At 54.1% G+C, this 27044-nt stretch overlaps 2 protein-coding genes and 5 long non-coding RNA genes across 57 annotated transcripts in view; 6 read left to right on the forward strand and 1 right to left on the reverse strand.

Annotated features, from left to right (window-relative positions):
* Positions 1-27044, forward strand: part of BRD4 (bromodomain containing 4) — a 47407-nt gene that overhangs the window by 7888 nt on the left and 12475 nt on the right. Inside the window, exons 6-15 of the mRNA XM_051774287.1 lie at positions 3295-3575; positions 4683-5042; positions 6228-6356; positions 9808-10020; positions 12954-13153; positions 14697-14995; positions 17717-17827; positions 21741-21793; positions 23636-23960; positions 24821-25456. Coding sequence (XP_051630247.1) covers positions 3295-3575; positions 4683-5042; positions 6228-6356; positions 9808-10020; positions 12954-13153; positions 14697-14995; positions 17717-17827; positions 21741-21793; positions 23636-23960; positions 24821-25456 — 2607 coding nt within the window. The remainder of the gene's footprint in view (positions 1-3294; positions 3576-4682; positions 5043-6227; positions 6357-9807; positions 10021-12953; positions 13154-14696; positions 14996-17716; positions 17828-21740; positions 21794-23635; positions 23961-24820; positions 25457-27044) is intronic.
* On the forward strand, positions 3-2239 carry LOC127464125 (uncharacterized). 2 transcript variants are annotated; one of them, XR_007901169.1, is made up of 2 exons: positions 3-1752; positions 1918-2239. It is a non-coding gene; the product is annotated as an uncharacterized LOC127464125 (long non-coding RNA). The 2 variants fall into 2 exon arrangements; XR_007901170.1 differs by having other exon boundaries at positions 1954-2239.
* Positions 6368-9837, forward strand: LOC127464118 (uncharacterized). Of its 50 annotated transcripts, XM_051774277.1 has the most exons (4): positions 6368-8553; positions 8594-8753; positions 8957-8996; positions 9137-9837. In XM_051774277.1, exons 1-4 carry the CDS (start codon positions 7931-7933, stop codon positions 9316-9318), a joined length of 1005 nt encoding a protein of 334 aa, XP_051630237.1. In that variant the 5' UTR covers positions 6368-7930; the 3' UTR covers positions 9319-9837. The 50 variants fall into 50 exon arrangements, with proteins under 50 accessions (XP_051630237.1, XP_051630245.1, XP_051630208.1 ...); XM_051774285.1 differs by having other exon boundaries at positions 6368-8753; XM_051774248.1 differs by having other exon boundaries at positions 6368-8713; positions 8754-9016; positions 9077-9837.
* Positions 11659-12576, reverse strand: LOC127464124 (uncharacterized). The gene is made up of 4 exons (XR_007901168.1): positions 12484-12576; positions 12116-12161; positions 11985-12069; positions 11659-11777 (listed from the first exon to the last, which is right to left on the reverse strand). It is a non-coding gene; the product is annotated as an uncharacterized LOC127464124 (long non-coding RNA).
* Positions 16073-16484, forward strand: LOC127464126 (uncharacterized). Its single transcript, XR_007901171.1, has 3 exons — positions 16073-16251; positions 16318-16361; positions 16424-16484. It is a non-coding gene; the product is annotated as an uncharacterized LOC127464126 (long non-coding RNA).
* LOC127464122 (uncharacterized) lies at positions 16542-17583 on the forward strand. The gene is made up of 3 exons (XR_007901166.1): positions 16542-16747; positions 17012-17091; positions 17378-17583. It is a non-coding gene; the product is annotated as an uncharacterized LOC127464122 (long non-coding RNA).
* On the forward strand, positions 18335-21205 carry LOC127464121 (uncharacterized). The gene is made up of 5 exons (XR_007901165.1): positions 18335-18355; positions 18419-18460; positions 18496-19461; positions 19762-19962; positions 20062-21205. It is a non-coding gene; the product is annotated as an uncharacterized LOC127464121 (long non-coding RNA).

A 27044-nucleotide genomic window follows, 5' to 3' on the forward strand; every position in this document is an offset into this window, starting at 1 on the left:
GACAGACCCCCCATTCCCATGGAATTCCGGGGGGGAACGCCCGGCTCTGCCAGCCCCGGGAGTGCTGTCACCTTCCCTTCCGCCGGAGCGGTTAATTGGGGCGTTAATTAAACTCTGAGGTGTTAATTGAGGTGTTAATTAAACCCCGGGATGTTTCTTGGGAAGCGGGATGGGCACGGCCCCGCTCCGGCCCCGTTCCCTGGGGGGGGCTCTGGAGAATCCCTGGGCTGGGCAGGATCTCCAAGGCCTCGTCCCTGCCTTCTGGGCGTCATTTTGGGGGGAAAAGGAGCGTTTTGGGGCAGAGTTTGGCACCAAAACACCCCCTTCCTTTGCCGGGCGTTCGTGACTCCGGTGGAACGTCGGCATTCCCGGAGGGAAAACGCCGGGAAGGGTTGGGTTGGATGTCCCTCAGCAGGCGGGGGGTGGAGCTGAGCTGTTCCAATCCACGGGAATCCCGTTGGTTCGGTCCCCCTCGGGTCTCTTGGCTGCTTTTTTCCTTCCTTCCCCGATGGAAAAGCGTCACGTGGGGACGGAAAAACACGGGAGGCTCCCGAGAAAGCAGGGATGGACTGGGATGGACTGGGATGGACTGGGGTGGACTGGGATGGACTGGGATGGACTGGGATGGATTGGGATGGACTGGGATGGATTGGGATGGACTGGGATGGACTGGGGTGGATTGGGATGGACTGGGGTGGACTGGGATGGACTGGGGTGGATTGGGATGGACTGGGGTGGACTGGGGTGGACGGGGATGGACTGGGATGGACTGGGATGGATTGGGATGGACTGGGATGGATTGGGATGGACTAGGATGGACTGGGATGGATTGGGATGGACTGGGATGGATTGGGATGGACTAGGATGGACTGGGATGGATTGGGATGGACTGGGGTGGACTGGGATGGACTGGGGTGGACTGGGATGGACTGGGATGGACTGGGGTGGACTGGGATGGACTGGGGTGGACTGGGATGGACTGGGGTGGACTGGGGTGGACTGGGATGGATTGGGATGGACTGGGATGGATTGGGATGGACTAGGATTGACTGGGATGGACTAGGATGGACTGGGGTGGACTGGGATGGATTGGGATGGACTAGGATGGACTGGGGTGGACTGGGATGGACTGGGATGGACTGGGATGGACTGGGGTGGACTGGGATGGACTGGGATGTCCCGAGGGGGGGCATCCCAACCCCCCCCTCTCCTCCCTGTAACTGCCCCCAGTGCCCATTCCCAGCCCTCGTTTATTAATTAGTGTTGGTTTGGGGTGGATAACGAGCTCCCCATCCCTGGAAAGGGGGTGAGGTGGGACATGGAACATCCCAAAAAACCCCCTTTTTGGTGGCCAGAACCCTGAGGGGGAGGAATCCCTTCCCAAAATCCATTGAAATCCCCCCTTTTTCCAGGGGGAAGCCGTTCCCTGTGTCCTGTCCCTCCATCCCGTGTCCCAAATCCCTCTCCAGCTCTCCTGGAGCCCCTCGGTGTCCTCGGCAAACCCACGGGAAAATCCACGGGAGACACCCGGGGGCGAATCCTGAGGGATTTGGGAACTGGTTGTCTGGGAAATAGGGGAAAATCCCAAAGTGACTGGGTGGGAAAGAGAGGAAAATCCTAAAGGGATTGTGGGGAAATAGAGGAAAATCCCAAAGGGATTGGGTGGGAAATAGAGGAAAATCCCAAAGGGATTGGGTGGGAAATAGAGGAAAATCCCAAAGGATTGTGTGGGAAATAGAGGAAAATCCCAAAGTGATTTTCTGGGAAACAGGAAAATCCCAAAGGATTGTGTGGGAAATAGAGGAAAATCCCGAAGTGATTGAGGAGAAATAGAAAAAAATCCCAAAGGGATTGGGTGGGAAATAGAGGAAAATCCCAAAGGGATTATCTGGGAAATAATAAAGGAAAATCCCAAAGGGATTGGGTGGGAAATAATAGAGGAAAATCCCAAAGGGATTGGGTGGGAAATAATAGAGGAAAATCCCAAAGGATTGTGTGGGAAATAGAAGAAAATCCAAAAGTGATTATCTGGGAAATAGAGGAAAATCCCAAAGGGATTGTGGGGAAATAGAGGAAAATCCCAAAGGGATTGTGGGGAAATAGAGGAAAATCCCAAAGGGATTGTGGGGAAATAGAGGAAAATCCCAAAGGGATTGGGTGGGAAATAGAGGAAAATCCCAAAGGGATTGAGGAGAAATAGAAAAAAATCCCAAAGGATTGTGTGGGAAAGGGAGGAAAATCCCAAAGGATTGGGTGGGAAAGGGAGGAAAATCCCAAAGGATTGGGTGGGAAAGGGAGGAAAAATCCCGACTTTTTGCCGGAGCCCTCGGAGCTGCCGGAGGAGGGAACGTTCCGGTGCTGCCATCACCTGGCAGCCCCTGGAATGTGGGGTTGGAATGTTGGCTCCAGCAGAGCCGATCCGGAACGGGAACCGGCACGGCCGGAATTCCTTGGGGAACCACAAGCTCCCAGTGCAGTGGGAATTCCCTGAGAATCCACGAGCTCCCAGTTTGTTGGGAATTCCCTTGGGAGCCACAAGCTCCCAGTTTGTTGGGAATTCCCTGTGGATCCACGAGCTCCCAGTTTGTTGGGAATTCCTCAAAGAGCCACAAGCTTCCAGTTTGTTGGGAATTCCCCAGAGAGCCACGAGCTCCCAGTTTGTTGGGAATTCCTTTGGGATCCACGAGCTCCCAGTTTGTTGGGAATTCCCTGGGGATCCACGAGCTCCCAGTTTGTTGGGAATTCCCTTGGGAGCCACGAGCTCCCAGTTTGTTGGGAATTCCCCAGAGAGCCACGAGCTCCCAGTTTGTTGGGAATTCCCTTGGGATCCACGAGCTCCCAGTTTGCTGGGAATTCCTTTGGGATCCACGAACTCCCAGTTTGTTGGGAATTCCCTTGGGATCCACGAGCTCCCAGTTTGTTGGGAATTCCCTGGGGATCCACGAACTCCCAGTTTGTTGGGAATTCCCTGGGGATCCACGAGCTCCCAGTTTGTTGGGAATTCCCTTGGGAGCCACGAGCTCCCAGTTTGTTGGGAATTCCTCAAAGAGCCACAAGCTCCCAGTTTGTTGGGAATTCCCTGTGGATCCACGAGCTCCCAGTTTGTTGGGAATTCCCTGGGGATCCACGAGCTCCCAGTTTGTTGGGAATTCCCTTGGGATCCACGAGCTCCCAGTTTGTTGGGAATTCCCTTGGGATCCACGAGCTCCCAGTTTGCTGGGAATTCCCATTCCAGCGGCTCAGGAGAAGCGGGAAGGAAACGACCCCCCAACCCCCTCTCTGTTCTCTCGGCAGTGACGTCCAAACCCGGCTCCTCCACGGTCCCCAACGTCACCCAAGCCTCGTCCCCGGTGCCGCCGCCGGCGCCGGCGCCGAGCCTGCCTTCGGCACAGACCACCCATTCCTTCCCCTCCGTCACCCCCGACCTCATCGTGCCCAGCCCGGTGATGACGATGGTGCCTCCTCAGCCCCCCGCGCCACCCCCGCCGGCCCCCCAGGCCCCCGCGCCCGCCCCGGCCCCCCAACCCCTGCAGCCCCACCCGCCCGTCATCCCCACACCCGCCCAGCCCGTCAAGGTGAGTGGCTGCCTCGTTAGCACTAATTAACATGGTACAGCCCCCCAACCCCGCCCACCCAGCCCGTCAAGGTGAGTGGCTGCCTCGTTAGCACTAATTAACATGGTACAACCCCCCAGCCCCTCCAGTCCCACTCACCCAGCCCGTCAAGGTGAGTGGCTGCCTCGTTAGCCCTAATTAACATGGTACAGCCCCCCAGCCCCACCCCCCTGTCATCCCCACGCCTGCCCAGCCCGTCAAGGTGAGTGGCTGTCTCATTAGCCCTAATTAACATGGGACAGCCCCCCAGCCCCACCCACCCATCATCCACACGCCTGCCCAGCTCATCGAGGTGAGTGGCTGCCTCATTAGCCCTAATTAATGTGGTACTGCCCCCCAACCCCGCCCACCCAGCCCGTGAAGGTGAGTGGCTGCCTCGTTAGCCCTAATTAACATGGTACAGCCCCCCAACCCCACCCACCCATCATCCCCACACCCGCCCAGCCCGTCAAGGTGAGTGGCTGCCTCGTTAGCACTAATTAACATATTATGGCTGAATTTGTCTTGGCGGTGCGGGAACACCGCGGTCGGTCAAGAGGTCGCCATTTGTGTCACCGACAGATTCCTGTTTGAAGGCAAACGGCCACGTTTTGGTCCAAAAAACTCGTGTTTTGAGAAATAGGAGGAGCCAGCGGCGACCTCTTGGGTGCTGGTTCAAGTTAGACTTGAGGAGTTCATGGAATCATGGAACGGGTTGGGTTGGGAGGGACCTCAAAGCTCGTCCAGCCCTGGGCAGGGACACCTTCCACAACCCAGGAGGTTCCACCCGGGTTTCCATGGAAAAACCTTTCCCAGTTAAACCTTCCTGGAGCCGTTTAAGGCTCGGGAGGAAAATCTCAGCTCAGGCCCTCGAGCTTTGCTGCCCCAACTGGGATGATCCAGTCCCTGTTTTCCCACAGCCCCCAGTCCAAACGAGCACTTTGGAAAGGCCTCCAACGCCTTTCTCGTAGCGTTGAGTTGAGTTGAGTTGAGTTGAGCTGAGCTGAGCCGGCGGCGGCTCCGAGTCAACGGGGCGGGAGCCAAAGGGAACGTTCCATCGGTGACGTCGGGTTCTTCCCTCGCTGCCAGACAAAAAAAGGGGTGAAGAGGAAAGCAGACACCACGACCCCCACCACCATCGACCCGATCCACGACTCGTCGTCGCTGCCCGCCGAGCCCAAGTCCGCCAAGCTGGGCCCGCGGCGGGAGAGCGGCCGCCCCGTGAAGCCTCCAAAGAAGGACGTTCCCGACTCGCAGCAGCACGCGGCGGAGAAGAGCAGCAAGGTCTCGGAGCAGCTCAAGTACTGCGGCGGGATCATCAAGGAGATGTTCGCCAAGAAGCACGCGGCCTACGCGTGGCCCTTCTACAAACCTGTGGACGTGGAAGCCCTGGGGCTGCACGACTACTGCGACATCATCAAGCACCCCATGGATCTGAGCACAATCAAAGTAAGCTCGGCCTTGGCCCGGGGGTGTTCAGCGGGAGCACGGCGGGTTTGGCCTCGTGCCGAGCGCGACGTGCCGGCTCTGGCTCGGCCGCGGGGTTTGGGGGCCTTTGGGCTCTCCTTCTCCTCTTGATTCCCTGACTTTGGGGAAGGGCAAACGCCCCGGCTCCGTGAACCGACCGAAAACCCAGAATCCAGAAATTTGGGTGCCTCTGGGGGGGTTAAATTAAATTATCCCTTAAATTATCCCTTAAATTACCCCTCTCCCAAAGTTTTGCCCTTCTGTCGAACTCCACATTCCCAGCTGGGAGGCTGACGGGGAGGAAATGTGGGAGCTGAGCGTGGGATCCTGGATCCAGGTGGATCCAGGGATGAGAGGAACCTCAACCCTCTGGAGTTTTCATTCCCGGGCTGATTTTTTTTTTTCCCCCTCTTAGGAACGCTGACATTTGGTTTTTTAGGGAAAATCTCTGTTATTGTGTGAATCTCCCCGTTTTTTAGCCCAGGAGAGACCCCAGAGCAGAAATCCTGGGAATGGGGGTTTGATTGAAACCAAACCCATTTCTAATCCCTTTTAAAACAAAGGCTGGTCTCTCTCAAAAGTTGGTCTTCTCCTAAACTCGGGGAGAAGAACCAAAACCAGTTGTTCTTCTGACCAAAACACGTCCTTCTTTTGACCAAAACCAGCCTTTCTTTTTGACCAAAACAGGGAGTTCTTTTGACCAAAATTGGTGGTTCTTTTGACCAAAATCAGCAGTTCTGTTTGACCTAAACTAGTCTGTCTTTTTGACCAAAACAAGTCACTCTTTTGACCAAAACAAGCATCTCTTTGGACCAAAACAAGCATCTCTTTGGACCAAAACAAGCATCTCTTTTGACCTAAACTAGTCACTCCTTTTGACCAAAACAAACCTCTCTTTTGACCAGGTTGCTCTTTTTGACCAAAACCCCGTCGTTCTTTTGACCGAAACACAACATTCTTTTGACCAAAACCAGATTCTCTTGGACCAAAGCAATTCAGTTCTTCTACATCAAAATCAGTTGTTCCTTTTGATGACACTTGGTGGTCCTTTGGCCCAACATTAGTTTGCCCCCGTGACCAAAACCAGTCAAAAGAGCCCCGTGAAATCCGTCCCGTCGAACGTTCTGGCAGAGGCTTGTCTTGTTTTTTCTCTCCTCTCCCCCCTAGTCCAAGCTGGAGAACCGGGAGTACCGGGATGCTCAGGAATTCGCAGCCGACGTGCGGTTGATGTTCTCCAACTGCTACAAGTACAACCCCGCCGACCACGAGGTCGTGGCCATGGCGCGGAAGCTGCAGGTGAGGACGCGCCCCTTTGTCCCCTGTCGGGGCCTCTTTACCCTTGGAATGACATCCCAACCCACCCCAGTGGTGAATAACGACCCCGAACGACCCTTTTCCCGCTGGAAGTGCTGCAGGAGCTGACCTGGATCCGCCCAGTTCCCTCCTCTCCGCTGGGTTGGGTTTCACGTTGCCTTTTTCCCGTCCCTTAGTTGGTGGTGGAGGAGCAGGAAGGCGAAACACGACTCCAAAATGTCCCTTTTTTACCCCAAAATGTATAAAGAGGAAACCAGGGGCTGTTCCTGCTGCTTTAGGTCCCTCTCCCGTCGCTCTCCCAGGCGAGTTTTCCTCCCTCTGCTCGTTTCTGAAGGGTCTGTGATGAATTTAATGAGCTCCTGGTGGATCCTCACGGCTCCAGTGAAGGCTTTGGCTTCACACGCGAGCTCCGGCGCTCCCAAAAACCACCTGGATTCCTTCATTTCCTGGGAATTCTGAGTTTCCGTGTGGCTGAAGCAGGAAAAACACATCATTCCACGTGTTCTGAGCTCCATTGCTCCTGAAAACCACCTGGATTCCTTCATTGCTTGGGAATTCGGAGTTTCTGCACGGCTGAAGCAGGAAAAATGCGTCATTCCGTGTGTTCCGAGCTCCATCGCTCCCGAAAACCACCTGGATTCCTTCATTTCCTGGGAATTCTGAGTTTCCATGTGGCTGAAACAGGAAAAACACGTCATTCCACATGTTATGAGCTCCATTGCTCCTGAAAACCACCTGGATTCCTTCATTTCTTGGGAATTTGGAGGTTCCACATGGCTGAAGTGGGAAAAACATGTCGTTCCACATGTTCCGAGCTCCATCGCTCCCAAAAAGCACCTGGATTCCTTCATTTCTTGGGAATTTGGGAGTTTCTGCATGGCCAAAGCAGGAAAAACGTGTCGTTCCGTGTGTTCCGAGCTCCAGGGATTTCCCACCACAGAACCCCTGCAAGGGGTCAAAACTGTCCAATGTTTGACTTTTAACCCAAATATTCCAACACAGCTCCTTAAAAGCACCCTAAATCCGTAATTCCAGGCACTTCATTCCCTTCAATCCCAATTTTCTCCTGGTTTTTTTGCCTCGGCAGGATCGTGGGCACGGGTGTCGTTTTCTAAAGTGATTAATTAGAGGGTTTTTTTAATAATTCTCTCGTGTCACGCTTGATCCAACCGAGCAGCTCCCAAATCCCCCCAAATCCACAGGGATTCGTGTTCAGGATGCCAAAAAGAGGCTTCAGCCCCGGAGAGGGCGGGAGGCAGGACGGGCTTGGCAGGATGGGAGAGGACATGGGAAGCGGATCCGGGTGGGAATTCCCATTGCAGTGGGAAAAGCTCAATTCCAGCGGCGTGGAAGGAGGAGGGAATGGGCGTGGAAGGAGAAGAAAGCTCCTAAAAATGGGGGGAAAAGCTGTTAAATCAGGAGGGAAACTCCTAAATTGGTGAAGAAAACCCGGAATAAAGGCGGGAGGAGGGTGAGAAACAGTTCAGGAGGAAGGTGGGGAAACAATCCATGGCAAGGTCAGGGAGAGCCCAGGGGAGGGTCCTTCAATCCCATGGATGAACCTGAAGTGGAAGAGCTGGAAGCTTTCAGGAAGGGAATGGTTGAGTTGCCGTGGTTGGACACCCCGGAGCGTTGGGTTTGCCCAAGGATTTGGGATGAGTTGGATGAATCGATGTCATCGTTCACGTCTCCGCTCCGTTGGGTTTGCCCAAGGATTTGGGATGAGTTGGATGAATCGGCGTCATCGTTCACGTCTCCGCTCCGTTGGGTTTGGGGAACAACCCCCGGCTCGTGTCCGGTGGGTTCCTCTCACTCCACGTGCCGGGGGCTCGGGAAGCAGCGGGAAATCTGTGGGAATTGTGGATTGGAAGTCAAAGCTTTGGGAAGGGGGAGGAATTCTCCGCGTTCTGTTCCGACTCGGCGTCGGGGAGGTGGATGTGACACCTGGGACTCCCTCGGGTTGTCCCTCCCCTGGGAGCTCCAGAAGTTCCAGGAGGGTCCTTGGGAAGAGGAGCCGGATCCTGAACCACCTCCAAGGAATTCTCTCGGGGCAAAATCCTGGGAATTTTTGTGCTTTGCCCTTCGCAGGGTGGAGCCTCGGGGGGAAGGTCTGGGTTGGGGTGCAAGAGGTGCTCGTTCCTCGTCTGGGAAACTCAAATCCACACTCGGAACCCTTCAGGTGGAGCCAGAACCCTTCAGGTGGAGCCAGAACCCTTCAGGTGGAGCCAAAACTCTTCAGGTGGAGCCAAAACCCTTCAGGTGGAGCCAGAACCCTTCAGGTGGAGCCAGAACCCTTCAGGTGGAGCCAAAACTCTTCAGGTGGAGCCAAAACCCTTCAGGTGGAGTCAGAACCCTTCAGATGGAATCAAAACCCTTCAGGTGGAGTCAGAACCCTTCAGATGGAGGAACCAAAACTCTTCAGGTGGATCCAAAACTCTTCAGATGGAGCCAGAACCCTTCAGGTGGAGCCAAAACTCTTCAGATGGAGCCAAAACCCTTCAGATGGAACCAAAACCCTTCAGATGGAGCCAAAATCCTTCAGATGGAACCAAAACCCTTCAGATGGAGCCAAAATCCTTCAGATGGAACCAAAACTCTTCAGATGGATCCAAAATCCTTCAGGTGGAGTCAGAACCCTTCAGGTGGAGTCAGAACCCCTCAAATGGAATCAAAAACCTTCAGGTGGAGCCAAAACCCTTCAGGTGGAGTCAGAACCCCTCAAATGGAATCAAAAACCTTCAGGTGGAGCCAAAACCCTTCAGGTGGAGCCAAAATTCTTCAGATGGAGTCAACAGGCACTGAGAGACAACCGGGCCAGAGACATGACCTGGCTGGAGACACAACCAGGTTCTCCCCCCTTCTCTGCCTGGGTTGGGATTTAAAGAAAAATAGGTTTTCCTCTCAAACTTTAGGAGCAAAAAGGCCTTTCCCATCAGCAGGATAAAGGAATTAAACTGGTGTCGCATCCCTGGCTCTGGAGGATGTTGGGAAGAGGCCTTGGGATCAATCAAGATGTGGGTTGGGCAAATCCCCGTGGGATGAAGAGGAGAAGGGGCTGCAGCTGCAATTTACCCCCTGAGCTCTGGAATTGTCACGGAGTCGTTGAGGCCGGAAAAGACCTCTGAGGTCCTCGAGTCCAACCAGAGGTGACCCAGGAGGACGTTGAAGATCTCAAGGACCCGGACGAGGCGGTTTTTAAATCTTGTGTGTCCCCCCCCTCCTTCCAAACCATCTGGAGCCGCTCGGAATTCCCGCTCCGGGAGCTTCCAGGACGTTGATCCCTTGTGTGGAGCCCCCAGCTCCGGGAGCCTTTGGGATGTGGTCGTTGATCCCTTGTGTAGAGCCCCCAGGTCTGTGGGGTCCCCCCTGCCCATCGTGTGTCCCCCGTCCCCCCGTCCCCTCCCGCTGTGTCACGGCCCCGCTGTGCCCGCAGGACGTGTTCGAGATGCGCTTCGCCAAGATGCCGGACGAGCCCGAGGAGCCCGTCGTCCTTCCCGCCTCCTCGCCCGCCGTGGTGCCGCCCCCCACCAAGGTGGCCCCGCCCTCGTCCAGCGACAGCAGCAGCGACAGCTCCTCCGACAGCGACAGCTCCTCCGACGACTCCGAGGAGGAGCGGGCGCAGCGCTTGGCCGAGCTGCAGGAGCAGGTACCGCGCCCGGGGGGGGGCCCTGGGGTCCCCTCCCGGTGGGATTTGGTGGTCTCACGGTCTTGGGGGGTCCTCTGCTGGTGGGATTTGGTGGTCTCACGGTCTTGGGGGGTCCTCTCCTGGTGGGATTTGGTGGCCTCGTGGTCTTGGGGGTCCTCTCCTGGTGGGATTTGGGGGTCTCGTGGTCTTGGGGGTCCCCTCCCGGTGGGATTTGGTGGCCTCGTGGCCTTGGGGGTTCTCTCCTGGTGGGATTTGGTGGCCTCATGGCCTTGGGGGTCCTCTCCTGGTGGGATTTGGTGGTCTGATGGTCTTGGCCCAAGGCCTTGGGCTTGGCGGTTGGTGGCGGTGACCGAGCGCTGCCGAGGGCCCCAAAATCGTTGGGTTCAAGGGCCCCAAAATCGTTGGGTTTTGGGGCACGGAGGGGTCGGTGTTTTTTGGGGACAGTCCCTCCTGTGAGGACACGGGAGGTTCCCAAGGGCAGGAATTCGCTGCTGCTCCTGGGCGGTGTCCTCGGGGTTGGATTTGGGGGGACGAGGGGGGTCTTGACCTTGATGGTCTTGGAGGTCTCTTCCAACCCTGATGACTCAATGACAATGGTTGGACTTGATGACAATGGTTGGCCTTGATGACCTTTGAGGTCTCTTCCAACCCTGGTGACTCGTTGGCAGTGGTTGACCTTGATGACCTTTGAGGTCTTTTCCAACCCTGGTGACTTAGTGACCATGGTTGGACTCGATGACCTTTGAGGTCTCTTCCAACCCTGGTGACTCGTTGGCAGTGGTTGACCTTGATGACCTTTGAGGTCTTTTCCAACCCTGGTGACTTAGTGACCATGGTTGGACTCGATGACCTTTGAGGTCTCTTCCAACCCTGGTGACTTGTTGACAATGGTTGACCTTGATGGTCTTTGAGGTCTCTTCCAACCCTGGTGACTTGGTGACAATGGTTGGCCTTGATTGTCTTTGAGGTCCCTTCCAACCTTGGTGACTTGATGACAAATGGTTGACCTTGATGGTCTTGGGGGTCTCTTCCAACCCTGGTGACTCGTTGGCAATGGTTGACTTTGATGGTCTTGGGGGTCTCTTCCAACCCTGGTGACTCGTTGACAATGGTTGACTTTGATGGTCTTGGGGGTCTCTTCCAACCCTGGTGACTCGGTGACAATGGTTGACCTTGATGGTCTTGGAGGTCTCTTCCCACCTGGATGACTCGTTGGCAATGGTTGACCTTGATGGTCTTTGAGGTCTCTTCCAACCCTGGTGACTCGTTGGCAATGGTTGGACTCCATGACCTTTGAGGTCTCTCCCAACCCTGGTGACTCGGTGACGATGGTTGGACTCGATGACCTTGGAGGTCTCTTCCCACCTGGATGATTCCAGGATTCCTGAGGGGAATCAGGACCCCCCCGGGTTGGGATTTCCCGGCAGCCCCCGGCCTTGCTCCCAGGCCCTCCCCCCTCGTGGCATCATTAGCGCTGGTTAATTAGAGCATCGCTGGTTAATTAGAGCATCGTTAGCGATGCTGGGAGAGACAGCCCTGACCAGTCTCCTTTCTCAAACACTTAATTACCCACAAATCACTTAATTAATACGATAACCCACCTAATTAATATGATAACCCACTTAATTACTATGATAACGAGGATGTGGTGGGCAGGAGAGGGAGATCAGGAGGAAGAGGAGGAGGAGGAGGAGCTGGGCCGAAGGATGGGGCTGTTTGGGGAGCACCTCAAGGCCTGTTTGGGGAGCACCTCAAGCCTTGTTTGGGGAGCACCTCAAGCCCTCTTTGGGGAGCACCTCAAGGCCTGTTTGGGGAGCACCTCAAGGCCTGTTTGGGGAGCACCTCAAACCCTGTTTGGGGAGCACCTCAAGGCCTGTTTGGGGAGCACCTCAAGGCCTGTTTGGGGAGCACCTCAAGGCCTCTTTGGGGAGCACCTCAAGGCCTGTTTGGGGAGCACCTCAAACCCTGTTTATGGTTCACCTCAAGCTTTGTTTGGGGAGCACCTCAAGGCCTGTTTGGGGAGCACCTCAAGGCCTGTTTGGGGAGCACCTCAAGCTTTGTTTGGGGAGCACCTCAAGGCCTCTTTGGGGAGCACCTCAAGGCCTGTTTGGGGAGCACCTCAAGCCTTTTTTGGGGTTCACCTCAAGGCCTGTTTGGGGAGCACCTCAAGCCCTGTTTGGGGTTCATCTCAAGCTTTGTTTGGGGAGCACCTCAAGGCCTGTTTGGGGAGCACCTCAAACCTTGTTTGGGGAGCACCTCAAGGCCTGTTTGGGGAACACCTCAAACCCTGTTTGGGGAGCACCTCAAGCCCTGTTTGGGGAACACCTCAAGGCCTGTTTGGGGAGCACCTCAAGGCCTGTTTGGGGAACACCTCAAACCCTGTTTGGGGAGCACCTCAAGGCCTGTTTGGGGAACACCTCAAACCCTGTTTGGGGAGCACCTCAAGGCCTGTTTGGGGAGCACCTCAAGCCCTGGGACCAGTTCTGGGCCCCTCAAGCCAAGGCAGACGTTGAGGGGCCGGAGTGTGACCAGGGAAGGGAACGGAGCTGGGAAAGGGTCTGGAGAACTCCCAGGGGAGCTGGGGGGGCTCAGCCTGGAGAAAAGGAGGCTCAGGGGGGACCTTCTGGCTCCCAATTCCCAGGAGGAAGGGCAGAGCCGGGCGGGGGGTCGGGCTCTGCTCCCCAGGGACAGGACAGGAGGAAACGGCCTCGAGCTGCCCCGGGGGAGGGTTGGGTTGGCCTTGAGGAGGAATTTCCCCCCGGAAAGGGTGGTCGGGCACTGGGAGGGGCTGCCCAGGGAGGTGGTGGAGTCCCCACCCCCGGGGGTGTCACCAAGGCCCTCGGTGACCAGGGTCAGTCCGAGGGTGGACTCGCTGCTCCGGGGGGTCTTTCCCGAGCCCAGCATTCCGTGATTCCCCCATTCTCCCCCGGCAGCTCAAGGCCGTGCACGAGCAGCTGGCGGCCCTGTCCCAGCCCCAGCAGAACAAACCAAAGAAAAAGGAGAAGGACAAGAAGGAGAAGAAGAAGGAGAAGCACAAAAAGAAGGAGGAGCTGGAAGAGGCCAAGAAAAGCAAAGCCAAGGAGCCACAGCCCAAGAAGGCCAAGAAGAGCAACAGCAACAGCAGCACCTCCAGGTGAGCCCTTCCCTTCCCTCCCGGCCCAGATCCTCGGCAGGGCGGCGTTTCCCCTTCCCTCGTTAGCGTAATTAGCGCAGGAGCCTTAACGAGTAACCCCCGCCCCGCTCCAGAGGGGTCGAGTCCTGGCAGTGAGTTCACCTGAGATCTTGGGCACTGTCCTTCTCCTTGGCGGGTTGAGCTGAGCCTTGGGTGTCCAGGAGCAGGTTGAGCTGAGCCTTGGGTGTCCAGGAGCAGGTTGAGCTGAGCCTTGGGTGTCCAGGAGCAGGTTGAGCTGAGCCTTGGGTGTCCAGGAGCAGGTTAAGCTCAGTGTTGGGTTCCCAAGAGCAGGCTGAGTTCACTCAAGAGCAGATTGAGCTGAGCCTTGGGTGTCCAGGAGCAGGTTGAGCTGAGCCTTGGGTGTCCAGGGGCGGGTTGAGCTGAGCCTTGGGTGTCCAGGAGCAGATTTGAGCTGAGCCTTGGGTGTCCAGCAGCAGGCTGAGCTCAGCCTTGGGTGTCCAGGAGCAGGTTGAGCTCAACCTTGGGTGTCCAAGAGCAGGCTGAGCTTAGTCAAGACCAGGCTGAGCTCAGCCTTGGGTGTCCAGGGGCAGGTTGAGCTGAGCCTTGGGTGTCCAGGAGCAGGTTGAGCTGAGCCTTGGGTGTCCAGGAGCAGGTTGAGCTGAGCCTTGGGTGTCCAGGAGCAGGTTGAGCTGAGCCTTGGGTGTCCAGGGGCAGGTTGAGCTCAGTCAAGACCAGGTTCAACTCAACCTTGGGTGTCCAAGAGAAGGTTGAGCTCAGTGTTTGATACTGAAGATCAGGTTGAGCTCAGTTTTGGGTGTCCAGTGGCAGGTTAAGATCAGTTTTGGGTGTCCAGGAGCAGGTTAAGCTCAGTTTTGGTGTCTGTACACGTTAAGCTCAGCTTTCCCCCAGACCTTCACAGTTGAGCTTTGAGCCGACCCTACAAACGCCTGGGACCAAAACTAAACCCCCTGGCCCCAAACTCAACCCCCTGGCCTCAAACTCAACCCCCTGGCCCCAAACTCAACCCCCTGGCCTCAAACTAAACCCCCTGGTCCCAAACTCAACCCCCTGGCCCCAAACAAAACCCCCTCACCCCAAACTCAACCCCCTCACCCCTAACTTAAACCCTCTGGCCCCAAACTAAACCCTCTCACCCCAAACTAAACCCCTTCACACCAAACTAAACCCCCTCACCCCAAACTAAACCCCCTCACCCCAAACTAAACCCTCTGGCCCCAAACTAAACCCCCTCACCCCAAACTCAACCCCCTGGCCCCAAACTCAACCCCCTGGCCCCAAACTGAACCCCCTCACCCCAAACTAAACCCTCTCACCCCAAACTCAATCCCCCGGCCCCAAACCGAACCCTCTCACCCCAAACTGAATCCCCTCACCCCAAACTAAACCCCCTCACCCCAAACTAAACCCCTGACCCCAAACTCAACTCCCTGACCCCAAACTGAACCCCCCAGCCCCAAACCAACCCCCTGACCCCGCGGGGCCCAGGCCGGGCTCTGACCCCTGTCCTGCTGTCCCCGCGCAGCAAGAAGGAGCCGGCGGCGGCCAAGCCGAGCCGGGCGGCCCCGGCCTACGAGTCGGAGGAGGAGGAGAAGTGCAAGCCCATGTCCTACGAGGAGAAGCGGCAGCTGAGCCTGGACATCAACAAACTGCCGGGGGAGAAGCTGGGCCGGGTCGTCCACATCATCCAGTCGCGGGAGCCGTCGCTCAAGAACTCCAACCCCGACGAGATCGAGATCGACTTCGAGACGCTCAAGCCGTCGACGCTGCGCGAGCTGGAGCGCTACGTCACCTCCTGCCTGCGCAAGAAGAGGAAACCCCCAGGTACGGGCCTGGGCCCGGCTTTGGGAGGGGGTGGGTGCCACCTGGAAACCCCCAGGTACCACCTTTAGGCCTGGCTTTGGGAGGGGGTGGGTTCAGTCAGGCCTGGCTTTGGGGGTGGGTTCCACCTGGAAACCCCCAGGTACCGACTTAGGCCCGGCTTTAGAGGATTTGGGTTCCACTTGGGGTTTTGGGCCCCTGGTTTGGGGTCGTTCCCGAGGCCGTTCCCAAGGAAAGTTTATTTCTAATTCCGAGTTTATTTTTAATTCCGAGTTTATTTTTAATTCCGAGTTTATTTATAATTCTGAGTTTGTTTTTCATTCTGAGTTTATTTTTCATTCTAAATTTATAATTCCAAGTTTATGTGTAATTCCAAGTATATAAATCTGAGTTTATTTATAATTCCAAGTTTATTTTTCATTCTGAGTTTACTTTTAATTCAATTTATTTCTATTTCTGGGTTTATTTTTAGTTCTGAGTTTATTTTTCATTCTGAGTTTATTTATAACTCCAAGTTTATGTGTAATTCCGGGTATATAAATCTGAGTTTATTTTTCATTCCGAGTTTTATTTTTCATTCTAAATTTATTTATAAATATTATTTATAAATTTATTTATTTATTCCAAGTTTATATATAATTCCAAGTATATAATTCTGAGTTTATTTATAATTCCAAGTTTATTTATAATTCCAAGTCTATTTTTAATTCCCAGTTTATTTTTCATTCTAAATTTATTTATTTAATACTTCCGAGTTTATTTATAATTCCAATTTTATTTTCATTCTGAGTTTATTTTTCATTTGGTTTATTTATAATTCTGATTATTTTTTTAATTCTGAGTTTATTTCTAATTCCGAGTTTATTTTTAATTTGGTTTATTTGTAATTCCAAGTTTATTTTTGATTCTATTTTTAATTTTGGGTTTATTTGTAATTCTGAGTTTATTTTTAATTCCAAGTTTATTTATAATTCTGAGTTTATTTTTCATTCTGAGTTTATTTTTCATTCTAAATTTATTTTTAATCTCTAATTTATTTATACTTCAGAGTTTACGTATAATTCCTAGTATATTTATAATTTATTTTTAATTCCGAGTTTATTTTTAATTCCGAGGTTTTTTTTTATTCTGAGTTTATTTTTCATTCTGAGTTTTATGGGTGGTTAATGAGGTGATTACGGCTGGTTAATGAGCTAATTATGGGCGGTTGGTTAGTTGATTACAAGTGGTTAATGAGGTGATTACAGTTGTTTAATTAGGTAATTATGGCTGGTTAATGAGGTAATTACAGTTGTTTAATTAGGTGATTACGGCTGGTTAATGAGGTAATTATGGCTGGTTAATGAGGTAATTATGGCTGGTTAATGAGGTGATTACAGGTGGCTAGTTGATTACAGGTAGTTAATGAGGTGATTACAGGTAGTTAATGAGGTGATTACAGGTGGTTAGTTATTTGATTACAGGTAGTTAATGAGGTCATTACAGGTGGTTAATGAGGTGATTATGGGTGGTTAGTTGATGGGATAATTAATGAGGTAATTACAGGTGGCTAATGAGGTGATTATGGGTAGTTAATGAGGTGATTACAGGTGGTTAACGAAGTGACTATTGGTAGTTAATGAGGTGACTGTGGCTAGTTAATGAGGTGATTATGGGTGGTTAATGAGGTAACTATGGGTAGTTAATGAGGTGATTGTGGATAGTATATGAGGTGACTGTGGGTGGTTAATGAGGTGATTATGGGTGGTTAATGAGGTGACTGGGTGGTTAATGAGGTGACTCTGGTTCATTAGTCAATTAGGGGTGGTAAGTTAGTCGATTACGGGTGGTTAATGGGGTGACATGGGTGGTTAATGAGGTGACTGTGGGCGGTTAATTAGGTGACTATGGGTGGTTAATGAAGTGATTGTGGTGGTTAATTGATACGACTGGTTAATGAGGTGACTGTGGGTGGTTAATGAGGTGATTATGGGTGGTAACGAGGTGACTGTGGGTAGTTAATTATGGGTGGTTAATGAGGTGACTGTGGGTAGTTAATGAGGTGATTATGGATAGTATATGAGGTGACTATGGGTAGTTAATTATGGGTGGTTAATGAGGTGACTGTGGGTAGTTAATGAGGTGATTATGGATAGTATATGAGGTGACTATGGGTAGTTAATTATGGGTGGTTAACGAGGTAACTCTGGTTCATTAGTCAATTAGGGGTGTTTAGTTAGTCGATTACGGGGGGTTAATGAGGTGACTGGGTGGTTAATGATGTAACTATGGGTGGTTAACAAGGTGACTATGGGTAGTTAATGAGGTGACTGTGGGTAGTTAATGAGGTGATTTTGGATAGTATATGCGGTGACTGTGGGTAGCTAATTATGGGTGGTTAATGAGGTGACTATGGGCGGTTAATAAGATGATTATGGGTGGTCAGTTAGTTGATTACGGGTGGTTAATGAGGTGACTATGGGTGGTTAATGAGGTGACTGTGGGTAGTTAATGAGGTGATTATGGACAGTATATGAGGTGACTGTGGATAGTTAATTATGGGTGGTTAATGAGGTGACTATGGGTGGTTAATGAGGTGACTGTGGACGGTTAATGAGATGATTACGGGTGGTTAATGAGGTGACTATGGGCAGTTAATGAGACGATTACGGGTGGTCAGTCAGTGGATCAGGGCTGGTTAACGAGCTAATTAGGCCTGCCTAACGCCCCGCCCTGTCCCCGCAGCCGAGAAGGTGGACGTCCTGGCCGGCTCGTCCAAGCTCAAGGGCTTCTCGTCGTCGGAGTCGGAGAGCAGCAGCGAGTCCAGCTCCTCCGACAGCGACGAGTCGGACTCAGGTTAGCGCTTCCCGCCGCCCCCTCCCGCCCCTCCCGCCCTTCCCGACCCTCCCGGCCCCGCTCCGGACAAATAAACTCGTTTTCAGTCCTGCCTCGGTCTTTTAATTGTTCTTTTGAAGCTCCCCCCGGGGACGGCCCAACCCCATTCCGGGGCTTTTCCTCGGCTTTTCCTTGGAGGGCTTGGCTTGATTTTCCACCCCCTGGATCGGTGTTTTTAGGGGAAAAAAAACGGTGCTTTTGCCTCCGGGGCAGAGGATGGAAAAAAAACCAGGAGGGGAGGGGATTTTGTGGATGAAAAGGTTTTTGGGTGTGTCTCGGTTCCGGGATCTTGAGGGAAAATTGGGTTGAAATGGGAATTTTGGGATCCCCGGGAGGCGTCTCCCTCGCGCCGCCGTCGCCGGGGTGGGGCCGGGTTGGGTGTGGAATGACCTGGGGGTCAGAGCTGATTTAGGGAGGGGATTTTCCTCAATCCCAGTGTCCCATTCCCAAACACACCCAGAGAACCAGGTTTAATCCTCACATAACCAGGTTTAATCCACAGAGAACCAGGTTTAATCCACAGATAACCAGCTTTAATTCACACAGAACCAGGTTTAATTCACACATAACCAGGTTTAATCCACAGAGAACCAGGTTTAATCCAGAGAACCACGTTCACACATAACCAGGTTTAATCCACAGAGAACCAGGTTTAATTCACAGATAACCAGGTTTAATCCTCACATAACCAGGTTTAATCCACAGATAACCAGGTTTAATCCACAGATAACCAGGTTTAATTCACACATAACCAGGTTTAACCCACAGATAACCAGGTTTAATCCACAGATAACCGGGTTTAATCCGTAGATAGCCAGGTTTAACTCACGCCCATCCAGCTTTAATCCCCACACATCCACGCCCCGAACTTGGAAAATCGGGATGAATTTTAACTCCAAAACTCTTCCATTTTGATTTTTTTCCCCCCAAAACCTCGACCTGCCGCCAATATTCTCCCAAAATCCCTTTTTTTTGATCTCCCCTCCGGGGTTTCGCCGCCGTGGAACCACCAACTTCTTCCCCCCCCTAAAAAAGAAACAGGAGAAAAACTGCCTCAGTTTTTCTATTTTTGGTTTTAAGGAATAAAACCAATTCAGGTGGTTTTGCTACAAACCCCTGTTTTTTCGTGGAACGGTGGGATTTCGACCCGGAATGTGGGAATTCGGGGGGGGGTGGAACCGTCTCTCGGGGATTCGCCTTTTTGGGGGAACGTGGGTGGGACTAAAATGAGGATTTAGGGGAAAAATCCGACCTATCCCTGTGGCCGTCGGTGGGGGCGGAGCCTCAGGGCCCAACTGAACCTTTCTGCTGGAAAATCGGCCGGAAGTGACATCACGGGAACAACCTTTGCCTTCAGTCCCTGCGGGTTTTACTCCCGCGGCATCAGGGGATGAAACCCATCCTTGGGTTGGGTTGGTGTCTCCAAAATCACCAACTGACCCCCCAGGACCACGTGATCCAACTGTGACCCAAAAATCGACATCAGGACATGAAGGTCCATCCTTGGGTTGGGTTGGTGTCTCCAAAATCACCGAGTGACCCCCTGGCACAACATGATCCAACTGTGACCCAACAATCGGCTTCATTGGATGAAGGTCCATCCTTGGGTTGGGTTGGCGTCTTCAAAATCACCAAGTGACTCCCTGGGACCCCAAAACACCAACTGTGACCCAACAATCGACATCAGGACATGAAGGTCCATCCTTGGGTTGGGTTGATGTCTCCAAAATCACCAACTGACCCCCCAGGACCACGTGATCCAATTGTGACCCAACAGTTGGCATCAGGGGATGAAGATCCATCCTTGGGTTGGGTTGATGTCTCCAAAATCACCAAGGATCCCCTGGCACAACATGATCCAACTGTGACCCAACAGTCGGCTTCATTGGTTGAAGGTCCATCCTTGGGTTGGGTTGGCGTCTTCAAAATCACCGAGTGACTCCCTGGAACCCCAAAACACCAACTGTGACCCAACAATCGGCTTCATTGGGTGAAGGTCCATCCTTGGCTTGGGTTAGTGTCTCCAAAATCACCAAGTGACCCCCTGGGACCACGTGACCTGACTGTGACCCAACAGTCGGCATCATTGGATGAAGGTCCATCCATGGGTTGGGTTGGTGTCTCCAAAATCACCAAGGATCCCCTGGCACAACATGATCCAACTGTGACCCAACAATTGACATCAGGACATGAAGGTCCATCCTTGGGTTGGGTTGGCGTCTCCAAAATCACCAAGTGACCCCCCAGGACCATCGTGGTCTCCATTGGCTTTGTCTTCTTGGAGAAGACATCCTTGGCCGTCCTGGAAGGCCGCCGGGGTCAAAGATGGGATTCTTCTCAGTGTTCTTGGACGCCGGGAAGCTGCCGAACCACGTGATCCGACTGTGAGCCAACAATCGGCATCGGTGGATGAGGGTTCGTCCTTGGGTTGGGTTGGCCAAGCTCAGTCACCTCTGGAATCGCCGGATGATCCCCTGGGCTCGCCAGGACTTTGCCACTCGTGGTCTCCGTTGGCTCCATGGTCTCGGTGAAGGGTCTCCCCAAGCACCCGGTGCTCCGGCCGCGGTCGAGACGGGAATCCTCCGATCCCGCTCCGTCCCCTCGACCCCCCCGTGGCCACGCCCGGCTCGTGCCAGGATTCCTCACAGAAGCTCCCCGGGAGACTCGGAGGAGGACGGAGAAGATCCTCGTTCGCCTTCCCAGAGGAGCAACACCCGGAATGTGGGTTTTGGAGGAGCCCAACCGGGATGGTTCCTCTCCCGACCCAAAATCGGAGCGGGGCTGTGCTCGGCCGACTCGTGTCACGGGGCTTTTTTTTGGGAGCTGATGTTTATTCCCACCCGGGCCTGGATTATCCGGGGTTTTTCTCCTCTTCCCACTCGAGTCTCTCCTGAATTTGGGGTTTCCTCCCCGTCCCGGGAGCGCTTTGATCCTGATCCGAGTAGGGCAGGAACTGGGGGGTCGTGAAGCCGCCTCTGCTCCCCAGGATCCGCTGCCAGGCGTGGTTTATCCGTAGGGATCAGCTGCTGGATCATCTTGTCTCCAGCTCTTGGCCTTGGATCTTCCCCGGGATGAGCAGCGAGTCCTGCGGAGCAATTCCATCCTCAGGGAAGAGGAACTCGGCTCTTGGGCTTTCTGGAAAGGCCCCTCTGGAGCTGTGGATGCCCATCCCAATCCATGGACACCCCTTGGGAGTCGTGGATGCCCATCCCAATCCATGGACACCCCTCTGGAGCTGTGGATGCCCATCCCAATCCATGGACACCCCTTGGAAGTTATGGATGCCCATCCCAATCCATGGACACCCCTTGGAAGTTATGGATGCCCATCCCAATCCATGGACACTCATTGGAAGTTATGGATGCCCATCCCAATCCATGGACACTCATTGGAAGTTATGGATGCCCATCCCAATCCATGGACACCCCTTGGAAGTTATGGATGCCCATCCCAATCCATGGACACTCATTGGAAGTTATGGATGCCCATCCCAATCCATGGACACCCCTTGGAAGCTCTGGATGCCCATCCCAATCCATGGACACCCCTTGGAAGCTCTGGATGCCCATCCCAATCCATGGACACCCCTTGGAAGCTCTGGATGCCCATCCCAATCCATGGACACCCCTTGGAATTCCTGGGCTATCCAAGACCTTTCCTGGCCGTTGGGTGGGAGGACTCCGGGTCGGGGTCGGGTTTTACCTTTTCCTTCCTCCCGCCATTTCTCCCCGTTTTCGCGGCGGCCAAACCCCAAATCCCGGGGCTGGAGATCCCGGGGAATTCCGGCTCCCGCCCCAAACCCTTCCCGCGCTCCGGGCCCGGCGCCGCCGCCGCACTAACGGCTCCTCTTTCCCCTTTTTGTGTTTTTTGGCAGAAATGGCCCCCAAGTTGAAGAAAAAAGGGCATTCGGGGCGAGAGCAGAAAAAGGTGAGAGACGCCGCGGCCTCGGGGCGGCACCGGGAGCTTCGGGAACGCCGGGAACGCCGGGAATGCCGGCGGGAGAGCGGGTTGGGGGCCTTGACCCCGTTCCCTCGCTCGGCTGAGGCGGGGTTGGGGTTCTTGGGAAGATGCTCTCGGTCCCCCCAGGGGGGTTGGGGAGGTGGCCCAGGGGGTGACCAAAGGGAGGGTTTTGGTGACTTGGGAGGAGTTTGGGTGACTAAAAAGGTCTTTTGGTGATTGGGAGAAGTTTTGGTGACCAAAAAGATGTCTTGGTGACTTAGGAGGGTGTTTTGGTGACCAGGAGGGTGTTTGGGTGACTTGGGAGATGTTTTGGTGACCAAAAACATCTTTTGGTGACTTGGGAGGAGTTTTGGGGACCAAAAAGGTCTTTTGGTGACTTGGGAGGAGTTTTGGTGACCAAAAAGGTCTTTTGGTGACTTGGGAGGAGTTTTGGGGACCAAAAATGTCTTTTGGTGACTTGGGGGAGGATGTTTTGGGGACTGAAAAGGGATTTTTGAGAGCCAAAAGGGCTTTTTTGGTGACCAGGAAGGTGTTTTGGGGGTCAAAAAAGGTGTTTTTTGAGGGCTGGGAGGGTTTTTTTGCTCACCCAGGGAGGGGGTTTTGGTCACTGGGAGAGAAGTTTGGTGACCAAAAAGGTCACCCAGGAGAGCATTTTGGTGACCCATTTTAATGACCAAAAAGCCATTTTGGTGACCCAGGAGAGCTTTTTGGTGACCAATAACCCATTTTTGATGATTGAGAGGGTCACTTTAATGACCAAAAAGCTGTTTTGATGACCCAGGAGAGCCTTTGGCTGACCAATAACATATTTTTGATGGCCAAAAGGCCATTTTGGTGACCCAGGAGGGCATTTTGATGACCAATAACCCATTTTGATGATCAATAACTAATTTTTTATGACCCAGGAGAGCCTTTTGATGACCAATAACCCGTTTTGGATGACCCAAAAGCCATTTTGATGACCAATAAGGCATTTTGATGACCCAGGAGAGCCTTTGGATGACCAATAAGTCATTTTTGATGACCAATAATGCATTTTGATGACCAGTAACCCATTTTCAATGACCAAAAAGCCATTTTAATGACCCAGGAGAGCATTTTGATGACCAATAACCCATTTTGAAGACCCAGAAGGTCATTTCAATGACCAAAAAACCGTTTTGATGACCCAGAAGAGCCTTTGGATGACCAGTAACCCATTTTTGATGGCCAAAAAGCCATTTTGGTGACCCAGGAGATCATTTTGATGACCAATGACCCATTTTAGATGACCAATAACCCATTTTTGATGACCAGTAATCCATTTTTGATGGCCAATAACCCATTTTGATGACCAATAACCCATTTTAGATGACCAATAACCCATTTTAATGACCAATAACCCATTTTAATGATCAGTAACCCATTTTTGATGACCAATAACCCATTTTAATGACCAATAACCCATTTTAATGATCAGTAACCCATTTTTGATGACCAATAACCCATTTTGATGACCAATAACCCATTTTAATGACCAGTAACCCATTTTTGATGACCAATAACCCATTTTGATGACCAATAACCCATTTTTGATGACCAACAACCCATTTTTGATGACCAATAACCCATTTTGATGACCAGTAACCCATTTTGATGACCAATAACCCATTTTGATGACCAATAACCCATTCTGATGCCCCACAAGACCATTTCGATGACCAACAACCCACTTTCGATGACCCAGAAGGTCATTTCGACGCCCCAAAACCCACTTTGACGCCGTTCCGCTGACTCTCTCCCCTCTCTCTCTCCTTCCCTCCCTTCCAGCACCACCACCACCACCACCCTCCGGCGCAGCCGCCGCCGCCTCCGCCCCAGCCCGTGCCCGCGGCGCTGCCGCTGGTGCAGCCGCCGCCGCCCCCGCCGCCCGTCCCGGCCCCCGCCCCGCCCATGAAGGCGTCGCCGCCGCCCTTCGTGCCCGCCCCGGTGCCGGTGCTGGAGCACCCCCTGCCCGGGACCATGTTCGACACCATGAGCCACTTCGGCCAACCCATCCTGCACCTGCCCCAGCCGGAGCTGCCGCCGCACCTGCCCCCGGCGCCCGAGCACGGCACCCCCCCCCACCTCAACCAGCACGTGGTGTCCCCTCCAGGTGAGAGGGGCAGTGGGATTGGGCCCTCCCGGAGGTGTTGGGTGGGCTCTGTCCCTGCTGGAGGTGCCAGGGGGGGATTTATCCCTCCTGGAGAAGTTGGTGTCCCTCCTGGAGGTGTTGGGTGGGGTCTGTCCCTGCTGGCGGTGCCAGGGGGGGATTTATCCCTCCTGGAGAAGTTGGTGTCCTTCCTGGAGGTGCCAAGTGGGATTTATCACTCCTGGTCCCTCCTGGAGGGGTTGGGTGGGGTCTGTCCCTGCTGGAGGTGCCAGGGGGGGATTTATCACTCCTGGAGAAGTTGGTGTCCCTCCTGGAGGTGTTGGGTGGGATTTATCACTCCTGGAGAAGTTGGTGTCCCTCCTGGAGGTGTCAAGTGGGATTTATCACTCCTGTCCCTACTGGAGGTGCCAGGGGGGATTTATCCCTCCTGGAGGTGCCAAGTGGGATTTATCCCTCCCGGAGGTGTTGGGTGGGGTCTGTCCCTCCTTGAGGTACCAAGTGGGATTTATTTATCCCTCCTGTCAGTGCTGGGTGGACTCTGTCCCTCCTGTCAGTGTTGGGTGGGCTCTGTCCCTCCTGGAGGAGCTGGGTGGGGTCTCTCCCTCCTGTTGGTGTTGGGTGGGCTCTGTCCCTCCTGGAGGATTTGGGTGGGGTCTCTCCCTCCTGTTGGTGTTGGGTGGGCTCTGTCCCTCCTGGAGGATTTGGGTGGGATCTGTCCCTGCTGGAGGTGTTGGGTGGGCTCTGTCCCTCCTGGAGGATTTGGGTGTGGTCTCTCCCTCCTGGCAGTGCCGGGTGGGCACCGACCGTGCCCGGGACCTCCCTCACTTTTTCCCCCCCCCCCGTGTCCTTCTCTCCCCGCCCAGCTTTGCACAACGCTCTGCCTCAGCAGCCCTCGAGGCCCAGCAACCGCGCCGCGGCGCTGCCGCCCAAGCCCCCGCGCCCCCCGGCCGTGTCCCCGGCGCTGCCGCCGCAGCCGCTCCTCCCGCAGCCGCCGCTGCCGCAGCCGCCGCAGGTGCTGCTGGAGGACGAGGAGCCGCCGCCGCCGCCGCCGCCGCCGCACCACGGGCTGCCCCTGAGCGCCAGCCAGATGCAGCTGTACCTGCAGCAGCTGCAGAAGGTGCAGCCGCAGACTCCGCTTCTCCCTTCAGTGAAGGTCCAGTCGCAGGCGCCGCAGCCGCCGGCGCTGCCGCCGCCGCCGCCGCCGCCCCCGACGCACCCGGCGGTGCAGCAGCTGCAGCCGCCGCCGCCGCCGCGCCCGCTGCACATGCAGCCCCCCCTGCCCTTCCCGTCCCACCTGCCCCAGCCGCCGCCGCCGCCGCCGCCGCCCCAGCAGCAGCAGCAGCAGCCGCAGCAGCAGCAGCAGCAGCAGCAGCAGCAGCACCCGCCGCCCCCGCAGCCCCCCCAGCCCCCGGCGCAGCCGCCGGCGCCCGCCAAGCCGCAGCAGGTCATCCAGCACCACCCGTCGCCGCGGCACCACAAGGCAGACCCCTACAGCAGCGGTGAGGAGCGGCAGGAGGAGGAGGAGGGTGGGCAGCGGGGAAGGGGCGGTGGGTGGGGGGGGAGCCCCCAGGAGGGGTCCCGCCGCCGGAGCCGCGGAGATCCGGCGGTGTCGGGGGGTGGAGGAGCTCGGGGTGGTCACTTCTGGAGGGTCTTGAGGGTCTGGAGTTGTTGAGGATCTCGGGGATCCCCAGTTGTTGAGGATCTCGGGGATGTCCCATCGTTGGGGATCTCCCATCGTTGAGGATCTTGGAGGTCTCCCATCGTTGAGGATCTCGGGGATCTCCTGTTGTTGAGGATCTCAGAGATCTCCAGTTGTTGAGGATCTCGGGGATCTCCCATCGTTGGGGATCTCCCATTGTTGAGGATCTTGGAGGTCTCCCATCGTTGAGGATCTCGGGGATCTCCTGTTGTTGAGGATCTCAGAGATCTCCAGTTGTTGAGGATCTCGGGGATCTCCCATCGTTGGGGATCTCCCATTGTTGAGGATCTCGGAGGTCTCCAGTTGTTGAGGATCTCATGGATCCCCAGGTTTTGAGGATCTCATGGATCCCCATGTTTTAAGCATCTGGAGTTACTGAGGATCTCAAGGTTTTGAGGGTCTTGAGGATCTCCAGTTGTTGGGGATCCCAAATTATTGAGGATCCCAAGGATCTCCAGTTTTTGAGGATCTCAAGGGCCTCCAGTTGTTGAGGATCTCGGGGATCTCCAGTTGTTGAGGATCTCGGGGATCTCCAGTTGTTGAGGGTCTCAGGGATCTCCAATTTTTGAGGATCTCAAGGATCTCCAGTTGTTGAGGATCTTGGGAATCTCCAGTTGTTGAGGATCTCAGGAATCTCCAGTTGTTGAGGATCTCGGGGATCTCCCATTGTTGAGGATCTTGGGGATCCCAAGTTATTGAGGATCCCAAGGATCTCCGATTTTTGAGGATCTCAGGGATCTCCAGTTGTTGAGGATCTTGGGAATCTCCAGTTGTTGAGGATCTCAAGGATCCTCAGGTTCTGAGGATCTGGAGTTACTGAGGGTTCCAAGGATCTCTGGTTTTGGAGGATCCTGAGTCGTTGAGGATCTCAAGGGTCTCCAGTTTTGGAGGATCTGGAGTTATTGAGGATCTCGAGGATCTCCAGTTGTTGAGGATCTCCAGTTGTTGGGGATCCCGAGTTATTGAGGATCCCGAGGATCTCCAGTTGTTGAGGATCTCAAGCATCTCCAGTTGTTGAGGATCTCAAGGATCTCCAGTTCTTAGGACCTTGAGGATGCCAAGTTCTTGAGGATCTCTAGTTTTTGAGGATCTCCAGTCTGGAATTTTTGAGAAACTTGAGGATCTCAGATTTTGGAATCTCTGGAAGATCTCAAGGCTGTCCAGTTTTGGGGGATTTCAGGTTATTGAGGCTCTCGAGGATCTGAAGGATCTCCACGTCCTGAGGATCTCAAGGACCTCTTTCCATGAGCATCTGGATGTCAAGTCCTTGAGGAGCTCCCAGTTCTCCAGTCGTGGAGGGACTTGAAGGTGGGAAGTTTTGGAGGATCTCAAGTGCTGGAGGATCTCGAGGTCCTGAGACCTTTGAACGTCTCCAGGATCTCGAGGTT

Source organism: Manacus candei, unplaced genomic scaffold, assembly GCF_025592945.1.
Source record: "Manacus candei isolate 608988 ecotype Guabito, Panama unplaced genomic scaffold, ASM2559294v1 h1tg000194l, whole genome shotgun sequence".
NCBI classification, from domain to species: Eukaryota; Metazoa; Chordata; class Aves; order Passeriformes; family Pipridae; genus Manacus; species Manacus candei.

Coding starts and splice junctions, on each gene's coding strand:
- LOC127464118 (XM_051774232.1), top strand. CDS start 7,927: ATGGATGAACCTGAAGTGGAAGAGCTGGAAGCTTTCAGGAAGGGAATG.